Source organism: Toxoplasma gondii, chromosome VIIa (genome assembly GCF_000006565.2).
Source record: "Toxoplasma gondii ME49 chromosome VIIa, whole genome shotgun sequence".
Classification (NCBI taxonomy): Eukaryota; Apicomplexa; class Conoidasida; order Eucoccidiorida; family Sarcocystidae; genus Toxoplasma; species Toxoplasma gondii.
Window position 1 is genome coordinate 3,936,286 of NC_031474.1, and position 14,744 is coordinate 3,951,029.

General features: G+C 55.8%; 2 protein-coding genes across 2 annotated transcripts; one reads left to right on the forward strand and one right to left on the reverse strand.

Annotated features, from left to right (window-relative positions):
- The first annotated feature begins 1,477 nt into the window (after nt 1–1,477).
- On the forward strand, nt 1,478–10,246 carry TGME49_201250 (histone lysine methyltransferase, SET, putative). Its single transcript, XM_002367410.2, has 7 exons — nt 1,478–2,684; nt 3,317–3,469; nt 3,915–4,162; nt 4,483–4,715; nt 4,891–4,998; nt 5,328–5,569; nt 5,835–10,246. Exons 1-7 carry the CDS (start codon nt 2,346–2,348, stop codon nt 9,417–9,419), a joined length of 4,908 nt encoding a protein of 1,635 aa, XP_002367451.1. The 5' UTR covers nt 1,478–2,345; the 3' UTR covers nt 9,420–10,246.
- A 636-nt stretch (nt 10,247–10,882) lies between these two features.
- On the reverse strand, nt 10,883–14,562 carry TGME49_201240 (hypothetical protein). Its single transcript, XM_018779165.1, has 2 exons — nt 13,423–14,562; nt 10,883–13,274 (listed from the first exon to the last, which is right to left on the reverse strand). Exons 1-2 carry the CDS (start codon nt 13,670–13,672, stop codon nt 11,629–11,631), a joined length of 1,896 nt encoding a protein of 631 aa, XP_018637443.1. The 5' UTR covers nt 13,673–14,562; the 3' UTR covers nt 10,883–11,628.
- Nucleotides 14,563–14,744: the final 182 nt, after the last annotated feature.

The window sequence follows — 14,744 nt, forward strand, 5'->3', positions numbered from 1 at the left end:
GTAATCCAGGCAGAGAGATGCAGTTCATCGTTTTCCAGCTTTGCGAACTGGTGATTTTTCCAACTGCAGAGTCATTCAAAAACAGTTACGCTCTACAGCAAGTTGGTGAAGAAACACAGTAGTGTGGCGTGTACACTACGACACCTCGCCACTCGCTCTTCCTCTCTCGACGATGCGTATCCACGCGTTTACTACATGATGCTTCGAATTCGAAAAGCGATGTTCTCGTTGAACTGGAGTTCTGAGTGTTTCCCTCTCGCTTCAAAGAGTAAAATGGAAGCAAATCAGTTGCACTAAAGGACATGTACAGGATGACCAGGGCCTGGTGTCTTTATCAGGCGACAAGCCGTCCTGTTAAGCAACGCAAATAATCCCCTTCGCGAGGATTAGCGGATTGGAACGGTTTAGCAGAACGCAGGCAGAGATGTGGCGGCGCTGCGGGCGGGAACCGTTTTGGGTCGCAGCGTGTTCTTGTGTACCGTCGTAAGCACAAGTTCCTATTCGTTTCACGTTGTCGTATGATCAAGGCCTCCGCTGATCATACCAGTCCGTTTTCTATCATCGTCTTCATTCGGCTTCGTTGGTAGCCATGTACACGGCGAATGAGTGACTCTAATGCTTCGGCGTTGTTGAGACTTAAGGCGGGAGGAGCGAGCAGTCTCACGTTCCGCTGATCGCTGACCCATCGAGTATAAAGTCGACCTCTCTACTACAAAATGAAAAGGCGCGATGTGATGTGAAACTCGAGGGTGTGTTATGTATGCATACTCCCGAGGAGAGGTTGGGATGGTTTACCGCTCGCACACCCCCCTAGAACTGCCTGTAAGCGCAAATCCACTGCGAATTGGTCACAAGAGTGTGCTTCAGGCAATGCAGTCACATATCATTTTCTGCTTTATTTCTCCCCTTCTGTAGCATGTGTCCGTTTCTGCGTGTGCCACATAGACCTGCTTATCCCACTCCCTTCGTAGAAACCGCATCGGTACCCTATATTTTGCCCAAGGGGCATGGCACATCGGCAGATACACCCGAAAGCATCAATTTTATCCAGCATTGAACTGGATGAAGACGGAGGGCTGATCATTTATCATCCGCCTCCGCCAAGTGTCGACATTCATTTTGTTCTCCCTGTTTTTGTGTGAAAACGACATAGCGGAGGCCCCCCTTTTCTCACTATTTTGAAAGGATTATCCGGGAGGAAGACGACACCCCCCCCTTCCCTTCTGCCCCCCGCCCCCCCAACCAACCTTTCCGTTCTTAGAGGTTTTCACAATGTAACCCACTGCGTCTTTCTGGGCAAGTATGGGTGACATCGGTGTTCTTCCTTCTGCTTTTCCTCGCGTAACCGATTCTTCGTGTTTCGCTCGTCGAAATCGCTTTTCCGCCCCCCCTTTTGCAAGGGTCGCTCCTGTGCAGGACGCTGCACACACGCTGTCGGGGTCGCCATTGTCTGAGATATCCGGATTCCTTGGTGGTTAAGTGCGTAGATTTTTTCATCAAGGGATTGACGTCTGTTGCTTCCCGTGCTTCTCTTCTCTTTCCCGCTACACAGTCCACTTTCTGAATTTCATGTGTTTGTCATACTCCCTCTCTCGTCACCACACTTGCTACGCTCCCGTCAGGAAAAATACCTGCAACGAACAAACCGCTGTCGTGAGCTGCTGGTGGCCCCCCTCCAAGGTTTGTGGTGCATCACACCGCAGTGTGTGTTACGTGTCGCTTGTCAAGGTTTACTCGAACCCATTCACCTCTATTGTTTTCCTTGTTGAACGCGGGAATACAGGAGTGCTTTTGTAATCAAGAGGGCGGAAACGTCGGCAGCAAACGGGAGATAACCCGCTGCGACTTCAAGTGCAGTTCTGTCCATCCTGGGATCAGTTAACGAAGTTCTTGTCTGTAAACCTGAGGAACTAGAGAAGCATCGTCGGCGAGGTCAGTTTTCCTTCATCAAGGAGTGGGCTGTCGAGGTTTCGACTCTGTATCTTTTACCTCCGCGAGAAAACGAACAGCTCCCGCTGGTTCGTTGTCAGGATGTCTCTCCTTCCTCGGACGAACGCACAGATCGCTCGAACACCCATTTGTCAATTTCCTGCCTTCGCATCAGTTCAGCGGAATCGGTGTCTCTGGAAGTCTGTGCAAATCCCCTCGCGCGGCAGCAGCAGCTAAGTCTTCTCAAGAGAAGCGACAGAGCTTTCGTCTCGGGCGCAGCAACCTGCAACACACCAAGATTGTCAGCCCTCCGCTGAGACGGCTTCGCGCCTCTCGCTTCCTCTGCGCTTCCTCTCCTGCTTTCCGCGTCTTATCTTCCTCTGCTTTCCCAAAAATTTTCCGTTTTCTCCACGTCGATGCCTGCGCAAGCCGCAGCGCGGGCTGGCGCAATGCCGCCCGAAGACGGACACCCTCGGCCTCCGTCGAGGAGCGCGAAAGTTCCATCTGGCGACACGAAGCGAGAAAGCGACATCGAGGCTGGGGCTCAGTCTCCTCTTTTGGTCATCCCTCCCCCTCGGATAGACCTTTTCCCTCCCGAACCGGAAGCGGGCAAACAGGTCGACTGGCTGCCGCCTCACCGGTATGCTGAGGGCCTGACTCCTGAATTGCGCCGAAACCTGGAGGAAAGAGGCTTGCGCCCTTGCAGTCTGCGAGAGGTTCTGGAGAGAAGAAACAAGATGTGGGCGAAAGTTCAGGTAAGAACTTACCCCGTGGTCGGCTCCCAGACGCACTTGGTGCCGGCGGATCTTCGCGGGTAATGGATAGGGAAGCACTTGTATTTGAGACACAGTGGCGACCGCGAAAGGAAACGGCTTTCTGGGGAGAAAGTCTGTTTTCGCGGGCTTCGCCGCTCTCTGTGTCATGTTCTATGCTCAAGTGAACAAGGATCTCTGTGTCGGCGGTGGAGGAGACAGACGGCCGCCGGTAAAGTGGTGGCTTTGCGTTGAGACGTACTCAGCAACTGCGAAAAATATGCTGAGGCTGACCAGGAGAGTGCCGACTCCTTTCGAACTCTGGCAAGAGGCACCGCAAACAGCGGGAGAACAGGAAATTTACGGCGGCGGAGAGAACCGGTGGAATAGCGAGCGGAAGAAAACACAACAGATGAAAGACTTGGAGAGAACGCGCAGGAAAAAAGGCCATGTGGTTCGTTCGGAACACAACACTGTCCCCTGTAGGAGACGAGTTCGTCTCGGAGCGGAATGCTGTGTCCGACGCGTGCATTTCTGATACTTCTCACACCCCCTCCCCCACCGCCCTGCCCTCGTCGGCTTCGTGTACATTCGGTTGTCTCGCCGGTTCCTGTGGCGTCTGTCTTCCTGTGCAGATGATCAGTCCGGAAGCGCGGGGCGAAAAGGAGCGGCTCGACTCTCTCTTCAAGCAGCAGTGTGTGGGCTGGGGAAACAACCAGGAGGGCTGGGTCTATGGCAAGTGGAATCCCGTCATTCTTTGCCCGGACTTTCGGCAGGGAGGCTTGCAAGTGAGAAAAAGAGAGCGAACTAGCGGAGCATCTGGCGATTCCGTCGCCCCGATCAGCATCTTTCTGCGATGGGCGCGGCGTCACCACTTCCGATCGGCTCTAGCCTATGCACAGCAAGACATGTTCGTCGAAGGTGCTCTGAGGAAGGCCTCAGACGCAGGACGTAAAACAGCGCAGTCGCCGTGCGAGGCATTTCCGCTAGGCCTTAACCATTGCGAAAGCATGCAGAGACTTGTACATACACCAGAAGAGTGCACATGGACTCCCTTCTCGTCGCACTCGCATCTCCTCGCACAGCGCCTGCATCGGGATCTGCACGCCTTTACGTCCTGGGTTTCTATCCGCATGTCGAGACTGTTGAGGGCTGCCGCTGTCGAGAGGGGTGCTGTAGGCGTCGGGGACATGACTGCGTCTTTGTGTCCGGTTTCTCCTGTGTCTCTTCCAGGTGTCTCGATCGGGGCGTCGGCAACTGTGGGAGTGCTTGAAGTCCGTCGTCGAGGGCTTTGTCGACCCGCGGCTGCAGATATGTGAAGTCGTGGATCCAACGCACCCCGTTCGCTTCGCTACACCGCCGCAGGAGACGTGCTACACTGTCGTCTACGTCGGACCAAAGATTCCTGCTTCGCGGAAGGCGCGAGTCGTTTTCGGCGAGTATACAGGCGTCGTTAAAGATGGAGGCCTTGTCAAGAAAAGGTGCGGCTCCTCTTCTCCGTAGCAAGGCCCGTTGCCGTCCCAGCTGGCGCCTGCGTAGACAAGCGCGTGCAGCATCTATGTAGCCGTAGAGATGCATCCCAGGAAAGTCTAAGGACAGGCGAGGCCGTGCAGGTGAACGACGTTGCTCGCCCGGCTTTAGACCGACGTAGGCTGTCAGGCGAGTTGTCGCGAGAGTGGCGGCTCGCGACGCATGTGCATGGGCGGACCAGCAGCTGAGGTCGTGCGTCGGTGTCGTCGTGCAGCGGCGGGGTTACGTGGCTCACTCTTCGCCGGTGCGCCGCCGGTCTGTTTTTTCGCAGATTCGAATACGTCTTCGACCTCTCGTTCTCCGCGTTGGCATGGCGCCGCGCCGAGGAGTTCGAAACGGCGTCAGACTCCTCAGATGACGACTGCCCCAGTCTCCCTTCTCGAGATAGCAGGGACGAGAAATTGTCCGAGTCTCCTGTCTCCTCTGGGTCTGTCACCTCGCAGTCGCGTCAGCTGTCGCGTCTCCCTGGAGGGAAGGACCGAAAGAAATCCGTGACTGTGTCGGGTAAGGAGAATCGAGCGAAGAGAGCAGTGCGCTTGTCAACATATATTCGTGTGGCGCCATCTGTCTCAGACGGCTTCGCCATGCCTTCAAGAGCAGAACACACAAGCGCAGACAGCTCGTTTTTCGGTGCGAGAGGTGGATCGTTCGCGTCTCTGTTGCGTGGCTCTCTGCGCAGGACGCCGCGACGCGAAAGGCTTAACAAGAGTCGAGCTGCCAGCCCGCAGTCAGTTCGTCTTGGACTCCTCTGAAGCCTGCAACGAAATGTCTCTCGTCAACCACTACGGTGAGGCGGCGGACGTACGCGTTTTTCCTCCCCAAACGCGTCCCCCCGTAACTGCGCACGAGTGTGCCTGGAGCTGTCGACGCATTTATGTAGAAGAGCAAATGAATTCTTTCATTTACGATAAGTAGACTTAGATTCAGTTCTTGGACAAGCTGATGAGTGTGTACCGGGTTCTCCATTTGAACGCACCGCGTTGGCAAGTTGCAAAGCGAGGTCTTTGCTCATCTGGTAATGCAAATCGATACGGAGGTTCGGCCCCCCGCCATCCCCCCCGCCCCCCTGTGTCTTCTTCCTGTGGACCTTGCGCTCGGCTCGGCTTTGTCTCTCAGGCACAATTGAACTGCTCGGCGACTGCGTATGCAAGCGAAACAGCGAATGGCAGCAAGTCTTTGTCGACGGCTGGCCTCATATCGTCCTGACTTCGATTCCTGGAGTGGCGGTTGAGCCGGGTGATGAAATTCTCGCAGATTTCGGGAACGCGTGGTTCTTCAAAGTTCAGGATGCGTCTCACGAAGCTATCGCGAGGGAGCTTCTCGAATACCGCGTCGGAATCCGAACGGCGCCTTCCCAGGTCCGTAGGCTCTCAAACGGGCGTGACTTACCGTCCCCCCATCAGCAGACGCACGTAATGACCAAAGATACCGGAACGCTCGAGCGGAAACGCGCGATCTGGATGGAGACACTTTTCGACGTGTGTGCTGATTTGGACCCATCTCTGCTTCTTAATTTGTTTGCTGTCTTTGTGCATAGTTTCGGCCTCTCGAACTGTTGGCCGACGTCAGCTATCGCGTTCGTATCTCACAGTTGCGCCCGCTTCGTGTGCTGTGCATTCCCAGAAGCTCGTGCCAGCGAGACCGGTGGAGTGCGTGAATCGACGATCGGATCCGCAGCTGGAGAATCGAGCGCGACTTGGAGAGATTTGCCCGTATTGCCTGAGTCATGAACATCGTCCCTGCGCCTCGTCTCTGGCGCCGTCTCCGTCGACGGAGAGTCGCGAGCCGAGCAAGATGTCCAAGAGTCCGGAGGAGGCACATGGCCGCGGGCGAGAGGGCGGCGCCGAGACGGGGAGGTGCTCGTCCTCGTCAGGGTGGAGCGCGGAGAGGAAGAGCAGCGGGGAGGCTGCGACACCGGCGGAGAAACCAGTTTCTGGGCTTTGCGAGAAGCTGAGGAACGACGGGAGAGGCAGAGAGAAGGCCGATGAACCGCGAAGCCTGTCTTCCTTGTCTTCCGGTTTCCCCATGTGCTCGGCAAGCACTCCGTCCCAGAGACAAAGTGGATCTCGTTCTTCCCCCTCGAGTTCAGACCTTCTTCTCGTCACGCAGCAGCTCGAAAGAGAGAAGCACAGCTCGGACCAAGCGTCCGTCGCCGCTGCTAGCCCCGACTTGAGTCTGCCTCCCGCCCCGCCGCCACCGACGGCGGTCATGACACCGCAGCCAAAGGGTAACGCGGAAGAGAAGTTCGTGGAAACGAACACGGAGGAAACAGGCCGTCTCGCACCTTGCTCATTTTCAGGGGACGAGGTCGTTCACTGCGACGGATGTGACCGCCCGTGTCACCTGCGGTGCCTGCCGGACCCAGAAGCGATCTTGAATGACTGGCGGTGGTACTGCGCGGTGTGTCGCATGCGCTTTTTCGAGATGTCTCGACACCTCAACTACAAGATTCTTTTGTCTTCTGAAGCGCTCGCGTCCCTCGAGAAAGAGGGCATTCTCGCGTCCGTCGGAAACAGAGAGGGTCACGAGGTCAAGTGGACTGCCGCGCAGGCCGGGAACATGGGTGTCCACGCGCTCGCGAAGACTCCGGATGGAGAGGCGGCCGCCGACGAAGTGGAAAGGAAGAAGGAGAGGCGCCCGAGCTGCGGGGGAATCGAGCACCACTCCCGCCGTCGCGAGTCTCCTGAGCCTGTCGCTGGAGGCCGAAGAAGGGCAGAGAGAGAGACGGAAGATGAGAACCCCGGAAAAGCGAAGAAGTGGAGAGGAAGCCGAGTCAGCAAAGAGAGGAGCGCGAGCACAGGGTCTCAGAGGAGAACTGGGCAGCATGGAGACGAAACGGAGGGGCAAGAGACGGAGAAAGAAGACCAGACCAAGTCGGAGGGATCGCCAACTCTTCTGAGTGGTCGGCAGAGGTCGCGAGGGCTGCGAGAACCTCGACAGGAAGAAAAGACGCGTGCAGGAGCGGAACTCGTGGGGACGCAAAACTCGGGAGTGAAGACAGAACTGTCGGAGATGGAAGTATTGAGTGGAGACTCTCGTAGCAGCAACATCGAAGCCCCGGTGGGTGTGAACACAGACGGAAAAGGAGAGGCATGCAGCGGCCGGAGACAGCTAGCCTCGGTCTCGGACGCGCGCATGCCGACTGGTTCGGTTTCTCTCGGTGGAGAGGCGCAAGAGAAAGAGAACAAGGAGCCTCTGACGGCAGTCGGCATGGAGTTCCTCAATGTCCCGCTCGAAGAACTCGGAAAGGGCAGCGGAGCCATGCTGTGGAACGAGGCAGACGAAGCATCCCTGTCCCCGGTGGCTGTGTCTCAGCTGGGTTGTGGGCCTTTGAGAGACGGCGCTGGCACAAACGAGGGCAATGACGTTGTTTTGAGGCCTGGGTCGACAGAAGCGACAGGTACCGAGGGAACCTGCAGTGCAGAATCGCTGCCAGAATGCAGTCGTAGCCTCGTCGGCAAGGAACAGGACGTTTTCTCTTTTTTTCTGGGTTCTCGTGACACGGCGAACACGAGCGCGTCGCACACTGGTCCGCCTCGATCTGACGCGCGCGGTAAGGAAGAGAAAGACGCAAAGGATGTATCGCCCACTGGAAGAGAGGCGCATGAAGACTGCTCTCAGTCCGACGGTCCGTCTCGCGTGTCGGGTGCTGGTCCTCTCGCTGTTGTCACGACGACTGCTCCGTCATCGGAGAGCGACGAGGACGGAGGAAAGGAAGTGCGAGTGGGCATTCGCGAGTCTTCTCCCTCCAGGGGCCTAGACAGGTCGGGCGCCCAACCGACATCTGTGGACTCTGTCCGGCCTCGCGCGCGCTGTCATTCGTCGGAGAGGAGAAGCGACGCGAACCGCTTCGACCTTCCACCGGTGGGGATTCGCGAGAGAAGAGCCGTTTTCGCGTCCTGCAACGAAAAGGCGTCTCTGGGGCGAATGACCCCGTCGCGAGTCGAGATTGTAAAGGGGGATCTGTCCAGCGACGAACTGCAAGGACTGCAAACGCTGCACCTCGTCGATCCCAAAGGCTTGCTCGGCAGTTTGCAACCCTGCGATGTCTGCTACAAGGCGCTGGGCGGACGCGCTTCTACCGAGGTCTGCCGGCTCGCGAAGCGCCACCTGTCCCCGAACTGGGATCACCCACACTCGACGACGCCGAGTCAAATGAAGGACGCGATTTTGACGGCCTTCCAGGAGAAGGTCCACAGCCTGCAGGACGAGGCGAAGAAGCGCGCGCAGAGTGTCGCGGAAGAGATTCGGCAGCTCAAGATGTCGATCGCGGCCAAGGCTCAGGGACACCACGCCCATGGAAGCGGTGGCCTCGGCGCGGAGAAGCAGAGCCATGGGAACGGCTGCAGCGGCCTCCTCTGCGGGTCGCAACACGCGGGAGGAGCGTCGAAGAAGCGGCCACGAGGTGTAGGTACAGCTGAAGTGCTGGGCTTGCAGAGTGTCCGAGACGAGAAAGACTGCAGGCCAGAAGACAACCTGCCAGCTCCTCTCACTTCGGGATTCATTCCACTGATCGGCGTGCACCTCGGGAAGACGGTGATTGACCGATGCTTCAACGTCGGCTGGTTCGAAGGTCTCATCACCGAGTACTCCGCAGTCGCCGTCGAGGACGGCAAGTGGTATGCGAATCAGTTCCAAGTCGAGTATGAGGACGGAGACACAGAGTGTCTGAAGGTGGAGGAACTGGTGCACCTGCTGGCTGAGCATGGCATTCGCCACACGGACCCTGCAACTCGCCACCAGTACAAAACTACGACGCTGGACAAGCTTCTCTCGCCGGAGATCCTGGCGGCGAAGAAGGAGCTGAATCTACGTTTCCGAAGGTGCAAGATGTTGGAGGAGAAGGAGGAACCTGAGGTGGCAAGGAAGCGCAAGAAAAACGGGAAGAAGGCGAAGAAGACCGAGAACAGCGAAGACGACGCGGACGGAGAAAAGGAAAACGAAACAGAAGCGGAAGTGGCTGACGCGGGCGATGAAGCGGAGGACGAAGGCCGAACCAAGAAGGATACTGGGGGAAAGGAAAATACGCGAGTTCCGAAGAAAGGAAAGAAACCCATGAACGAAGAGAAAGGCGGTCAACTTACAGAAAGCGAGGCGGGCTCTGAGAAGAAAACGGAGAGCGAGACGCACGAGGAAATGAATATGTCAAAGGAGGCGAATAGCAGTGACGCCGAAGCCAGTGAAGCGAGCAGCGCCCGGCATGCATAGGAAGTCGCTCGGCGGCGGTGATTCCAGTACGAGGAGGAGGAGCGGAAAAAAAGAGATGGTTGGGAGAAGAAAACTTCGACGAGAGAGCAGATACTTCAGAAGAAGAAAAACCAGAACTTCACCCTGGACATTCGAAGTTATACAAGCAAATTATCCATGCATGCATGGAGAAACGTTCGTGTGCCGATTTATATCCGCGAGTGGTTTTGTACTGCTGCGTTTATAGTTTTCGAAGTGTGGGTTAGCTATATATACATATGTATCAGTATGCGTATATTGCCCCTCTCCAGCTTCCCCTTCTTCACAAGATATGCCCAGATATGAAATGCGAAAAGTAGTCCTCAGAGGGAGTCAAAGGAACGCCTGGGAATCGACGAAGATATATACATGTGCACCTTTATATATATATATATATATATATATGTATATATATGTATGCATCAGTATCTCGTCGTGTTTACAATTCAGCATTGTGCGGCTATTTAGAGAGGAGCAGCCCATCGTCGGATTCCACAGATCAGAGAGCATGCACACCATAGGCAGGCGTGCGTAAGCGTTACAACAAGGTTGACGATAAAACAAGAGAGGAGAATGACTTGTCAATCCACCGCTAGGCTCGCCGTTATACGATTGGTATGTCGTTGAGAGTCGTCCACAGCGAGCCAGAGACAATTTTCCATTCCACCATTTTTCCGGAAGACGGCATGTCCAATGCTGCACCGAACTCCACTGCCGTACCGGTCTTGTCTCTCTTGTTTCCTCGCGGGTGTTGCTTCTCTGTTGCTTTTGCGGGCGATCCCCCATGCACTATATTCAATAACCGACAGCACAGAACCTCAATCTGTCGGCTCCACCTCATATTTTGCAGCGGACAGGCCCGGATGTCGTAAAGGGCTGCGTCAAGATGTAGCACTTCTGGCGACAAGGAAGAACAGAAACACCATCGTCCTCCTGCTTTGGAAACGCAAGTGCTGCTTCATGGAGACAGTCGCACGGATTTCGAGGCAACAGGGTCATGTGTGAACATTCACACCTGTATCGAGAGCTCTGTGTGCACTTTCTCCTAGTTGCACATGTGCGTTATCAACCCACCAATCTATCCATAGAGAAAGGTTTCGGCGGAAGAATCCGGATCGACTGTCAGCCGCTTCAACAAGAAATGACGAGTTTGGCCTCTTCTCGGTAGGCCTCAGGGCTTCGTGGGTTGCATGTGTACATGCATGCAATTGCTTGTGCACTGACTTCTATATGGCCATGCATAGGCACAACAACTGCCGAGAGAGGGGCGGCCTTTCCGAGCTACGACAGACAATTCGACCCTTCCCCGCCTTCCGCAGAAAAAATTGATACTTTCCTAACTAGGCACACAACGTAGCGACAAAGTATCGAAAAAAATCTAGTGCGGAACTAGGTAGACTCAGTTGAGGACAAGGGTCCGGCTTGAAAAAGTCATTTTTGACGCTGTCCTCGTGGTTCTTTTCTGTTTCTATCTCCTCCGAACTCGAAAGCGGAACACTTCACTGAAATCTGCAACGTCGTCACGCTCTAGATGAAAAGCCCGCGACTTTGAGTCGAGAGCAGAACGAAATAGAACCAGCATTATCTAATCCATAAGTCTTGAACACAACACGCTGTCGTCAAAAAAACTTCATTTTGAGAGACATGACAAGTAGAGTATGAAGGTGCACGTCGTCACATGATGAAAATGCACGTTCTTTCGTACTCGTCTTGAAGGGCGGCAAACAATCCACGGTCTCTTGTGGACCTACAAAGCCCTTAGCCGCTAACGCCAACTGTTGCTAAGTCACTTCCTCTCTCGTTTCCTCGTCAGACAAACTGTGGAGCTCCTGCTCACTTTTAAGCACACGCATACATAACCCACACGCCAAGCAGTGCGGAGTCACGATTCACTCTCTGCCGATTGCCACTCGCTAAGAGGCACAGGCCACGAAGAGGCACTGCGTGTAGAATATCAGAAAGACTATCGCTCTCTGTCGTGGAAGCAGATCTCGAAGGCTTCACACAGAATACATCGCGCGTTCCGCTGTGTTCACGCGTTCACGCAGGAGTCTGCAAACAGACATCTCCCTCCTTCCGTTCCATCTGCGCGCTCCCCTCCAAATTCACTCACAAATGTCTTGATCACCCACACAGGCAGCCACGGGATTTTTTTCAATCGAGACCGGCTTCGTTAACCCGAACTGGTTGGCTAAAATGCGTCACAACACCAGTTCATTTTCACCCTTCTTTTGCCTCTCCTTGCCGCGTCGCCCTCCCCCTGTACCCTTCCTTCGTGCCTCCCCGCCGTCCTGTCACGGTGACTTTCGTCCTCAGAGCGTGGCGTCTGCACAGTTTCGCTGCCGTAGTAGGAGGCCATCGAAGGCAGAAGATGTTGAACGGAGCACTGGTGGGGTCGGGGCGATCCAGTGCGCGCAGAATAGCCGCGTGGAGCCGCTTCATATGCTAGAGGCACGACGTTGGAGATGCCTTCTCTCCTTTGGTCGCCGCCTTGACCCGTGTTCACATCGATTTGACGAGAAACATGCACCTCGTTAGGCGAAGTGTCCGCCACTGGGGTTCCGACCGCCTCAGGCACCTGCATGTACACTTGGGTGCCGCACATCGGAGCGGCGGAGGACCAGTAGGTATTGCCATCTGCGTCCAGAAAGTATGTTCCACTGAAAGGGGGATGACTGTAGTAGGCTTCGCCGCCGTAGCTCGTCGCATAGGTGGCGGGAGGATAGGCTTCGCCTGGCATCGGCGCGTTCTGAACGTACGCCACTCCGCCGTCATAGGTCACGTAGCTTCCTGGCACCGGCCCCGGGGCATACAGGGCTGAAGGGTAGTCGAACCCCGGGGCGTAGTACCCTGGAACATGTTGCACAGTGTGCACTTGAGGAGCCTGAGCAGGTCCGCAAGAGTAGTAACCATAGGACAGATCTTGAGCACCGTTGACAGAAGAGGAGCTGGTCGCGTCGCCTCCAAAGAGGGCACTCTGCTCTTCTGCATCCCCAACTGTGTAGGTGTATGTGTGGCTCCCGGGGACGCCGTGGCCTGTCACCCCTTGGGGCTTCTCTACATCCACTGGGAGCCTCGGTGCCGAGACAGAGCCACTCCACGGGCCTTGTGAAGCGCACATCGAGTCAGTCCTATCCTGTTGCGGACCTGAAGACGCTGCACCAGTCAACGTCCCCCCAGGCGCTTGCGGCGCGGTAGCGGCGCCGGCCACTGTGCTGCGTTCGGTCACATCTTCACCCGTCTGCTCCGTTCCTTGTGTTTGGGTGGGTCGCTGCTCTTGAGGCGAGACGCAGTCGACGAAGATCTGCTGGCGGATAGCTTGTCTGTGAGCCAAAACGTCTTTCGACGACGAGGTCCGATCCACCATGCTGTTTGTCTGCGATATCACATCTGCATGCGTTCCGTACGCACTCACATGAGAGCCCGACCGAAAGATCGGCCCTCCCTGAGAGAGAACTGGTGGGGAAGTCTCGTTGCTCGGCAAGCCGTAATAACTGCGTGACGAGGGATACTGCTCCTTTTGAGAGGCGCCGGTAGCTGCGCCGAGGTTGGGCACCGAAGCCACAGGCGGCAAAGACAGCGCCTGCTGGAGCTGCGGATCTCTCTGAGCATAGCTGAGTGACGTAGTCGCCAGCTCGGGAAGTGGAATTCCAGAGCCGGAGGCGGCTCTGGATCTGGTGCCAGATAGCGTGGAGGACGCAGCCGTTCCCGCTACGCTATAGAGACGAGCTCCAGGAACTCCTTCTTCAGGCATCGGAGTCGACGCCTGTGAACCTGTGAGCGCCGTGTGCTTTGTCGAGTGCTCAGCTTGGTACATGTGCACAGTCTTGAAATTACCTGGGCATGTAACGCACATATTTCAGATGAAATCGATTATTCTCCGCGACACCCTGATCGGGTGACCAGAGAGAGTGCTGTTGCTTCAACATGCGTTCGCAGTGTCCTACCGAGATGCGGTTCTGTTCAAGACGCTTTCTCTACTTGCCTGTGCTCGAAGACGACACGCTGGCCGCGTCCTTGCTTTGGGTGCCCGGCATTACGTAGCGATACTCGTCATGCAGGCTGAGGCCAGAGAAGAAAGATTCTTGGCCACTGGCATCTGCAGCTGTGCTTGACGACGTTGTCGGTGCATGGTGGTAGTACGACTGCTGGGCTGATGCTGAGGCGGCGACGCGCTTGTTCGGTGTCACCTCGTACATGGAAGAGGCCGCCATTCCACGATGGTGGCTCGTCATGTTGCCGGGGGAAAAGATACACGCAGCTGATGTGCGTGCAGCACGACACTCGGGTCGATGGAGGCGAGAAACCAGAGGAATTCTTGGACAAGACACTGGAAAATCCAACACAGACACCTGTTAGATCGCAGCCAAAACGAGGCAAGAGACGGAGAGAGGGCAGGGTCTGATGCTCGTAGAAACGACTCCGGCACCAGTGCGAAGAAAAGCGGTTGAAGAACAACTGTACTGCCGTCCTCTTCAGCCAAACTAACGAATTCAGTGAACACAGATGAGAAAACAACCTACGCCTTTGTCACTGAATACCCTCAGAGCAGGCGCGAGGCAGACTGGCGGGTTTGCCGTCGCCTGTTGACGGCCGGACACAGCCACACAGTGACAGATACTGGCAAAACGCGGGTTTTCGTCGAAACTCCTGAACTGCACACAGTCCAGTTCAATCACCTCCCTTCCTCGGCGAAACACGCGCTGAGTAGTTGCTCAATTGTCCTTCGGGGAGCCTTTCCTGGAAGATGCAGAACCGGGATTTGCGTGGAGCGGTGTGCGTCTTGCAACTTTGGACTTTCCACGTTGGCGCGACAGCAGAACAACCCTGGGGTGTCAACTATGTCAGGAAAGGGAAGCAGACACGAAAAGGCTTCGTGGGCAATTATTTTGCGTCCGAATATCCGGCGAAATCGACAGGCAAAAATTCAGAGCTGGAAAGGCGTAGAATTTGGCGAAGTGTGCAAGACACACGACCCGCCAAAAGAAGCGACTGAAACGCGCTCAAAGCTCGCGAACTCGCTAGCCACGTTTCAACGTGGATGATGCGCGTTTTCGCACATCTCGTCCCACTCTTTGTCAGACACTGAACGCGTGCCTCAGGCGGGGCCAACCGTCCATTCCCGTGTTCCACGTGTGTGTGGCGTTTGAACGAAAAGGCGTCTTTCACGCGCAAGTCACAAGGTGCTTCTGCTGGGGCTTTGAGACGGGAAAAGGAAAGGCTGTATTCCCGTTACGCTTGGAAGAACGGGGTGCTACAAAGGGAGCGTTCGTCTCGACAGGTTCTGCGTCTCTGCGCTCCCCTAAC

What these genes read in the sequence shown, in the direction of transcription:
- TGME49_201250 (XM_002367410.2), top strand. Translation starts at nt 2,346, where the DNA reads ATGCCTGCGCAAGCCGCAGCGCGGGCTGGCGCAATGCCGCCCGAAGAC. An exon ending in TTCGGCAGGGAGGCTTGCAA is followed by an intron (nt 3,470 to 3,914) that starts GTGAGAAAAAGA and finishes TGTCTCTTCCAG; the next exon opens with GTGTCTCGATCGGGGCGTCG. An exon ending in GAAATCCGTGACTGTGTCGG is followed by an intron (nt 4,716 to 4,890) that starts GTAAGGAGAATC and finishes CTCTCTGCGCAG; the next exon opens with GACGCCGCGACGCGAAAGGC.
- TGME49_201240 (XM_018779165.1), bottom strand. Translation starts at nt 13,672, where the DNA reads ATGACGAGCCACCATCGTGGAATGGCGGCCTCTTCCATGTACGAGGTG. An exon ending in CGTGTCGTCTTCGAGCACAG is followed by an intron (nt 13,275 to 13,422) that starts GCAAGTAGAGAA and finishes TTACATGCCCAG; the next exon opens with GTAATTTCAAGACTGTGCAC.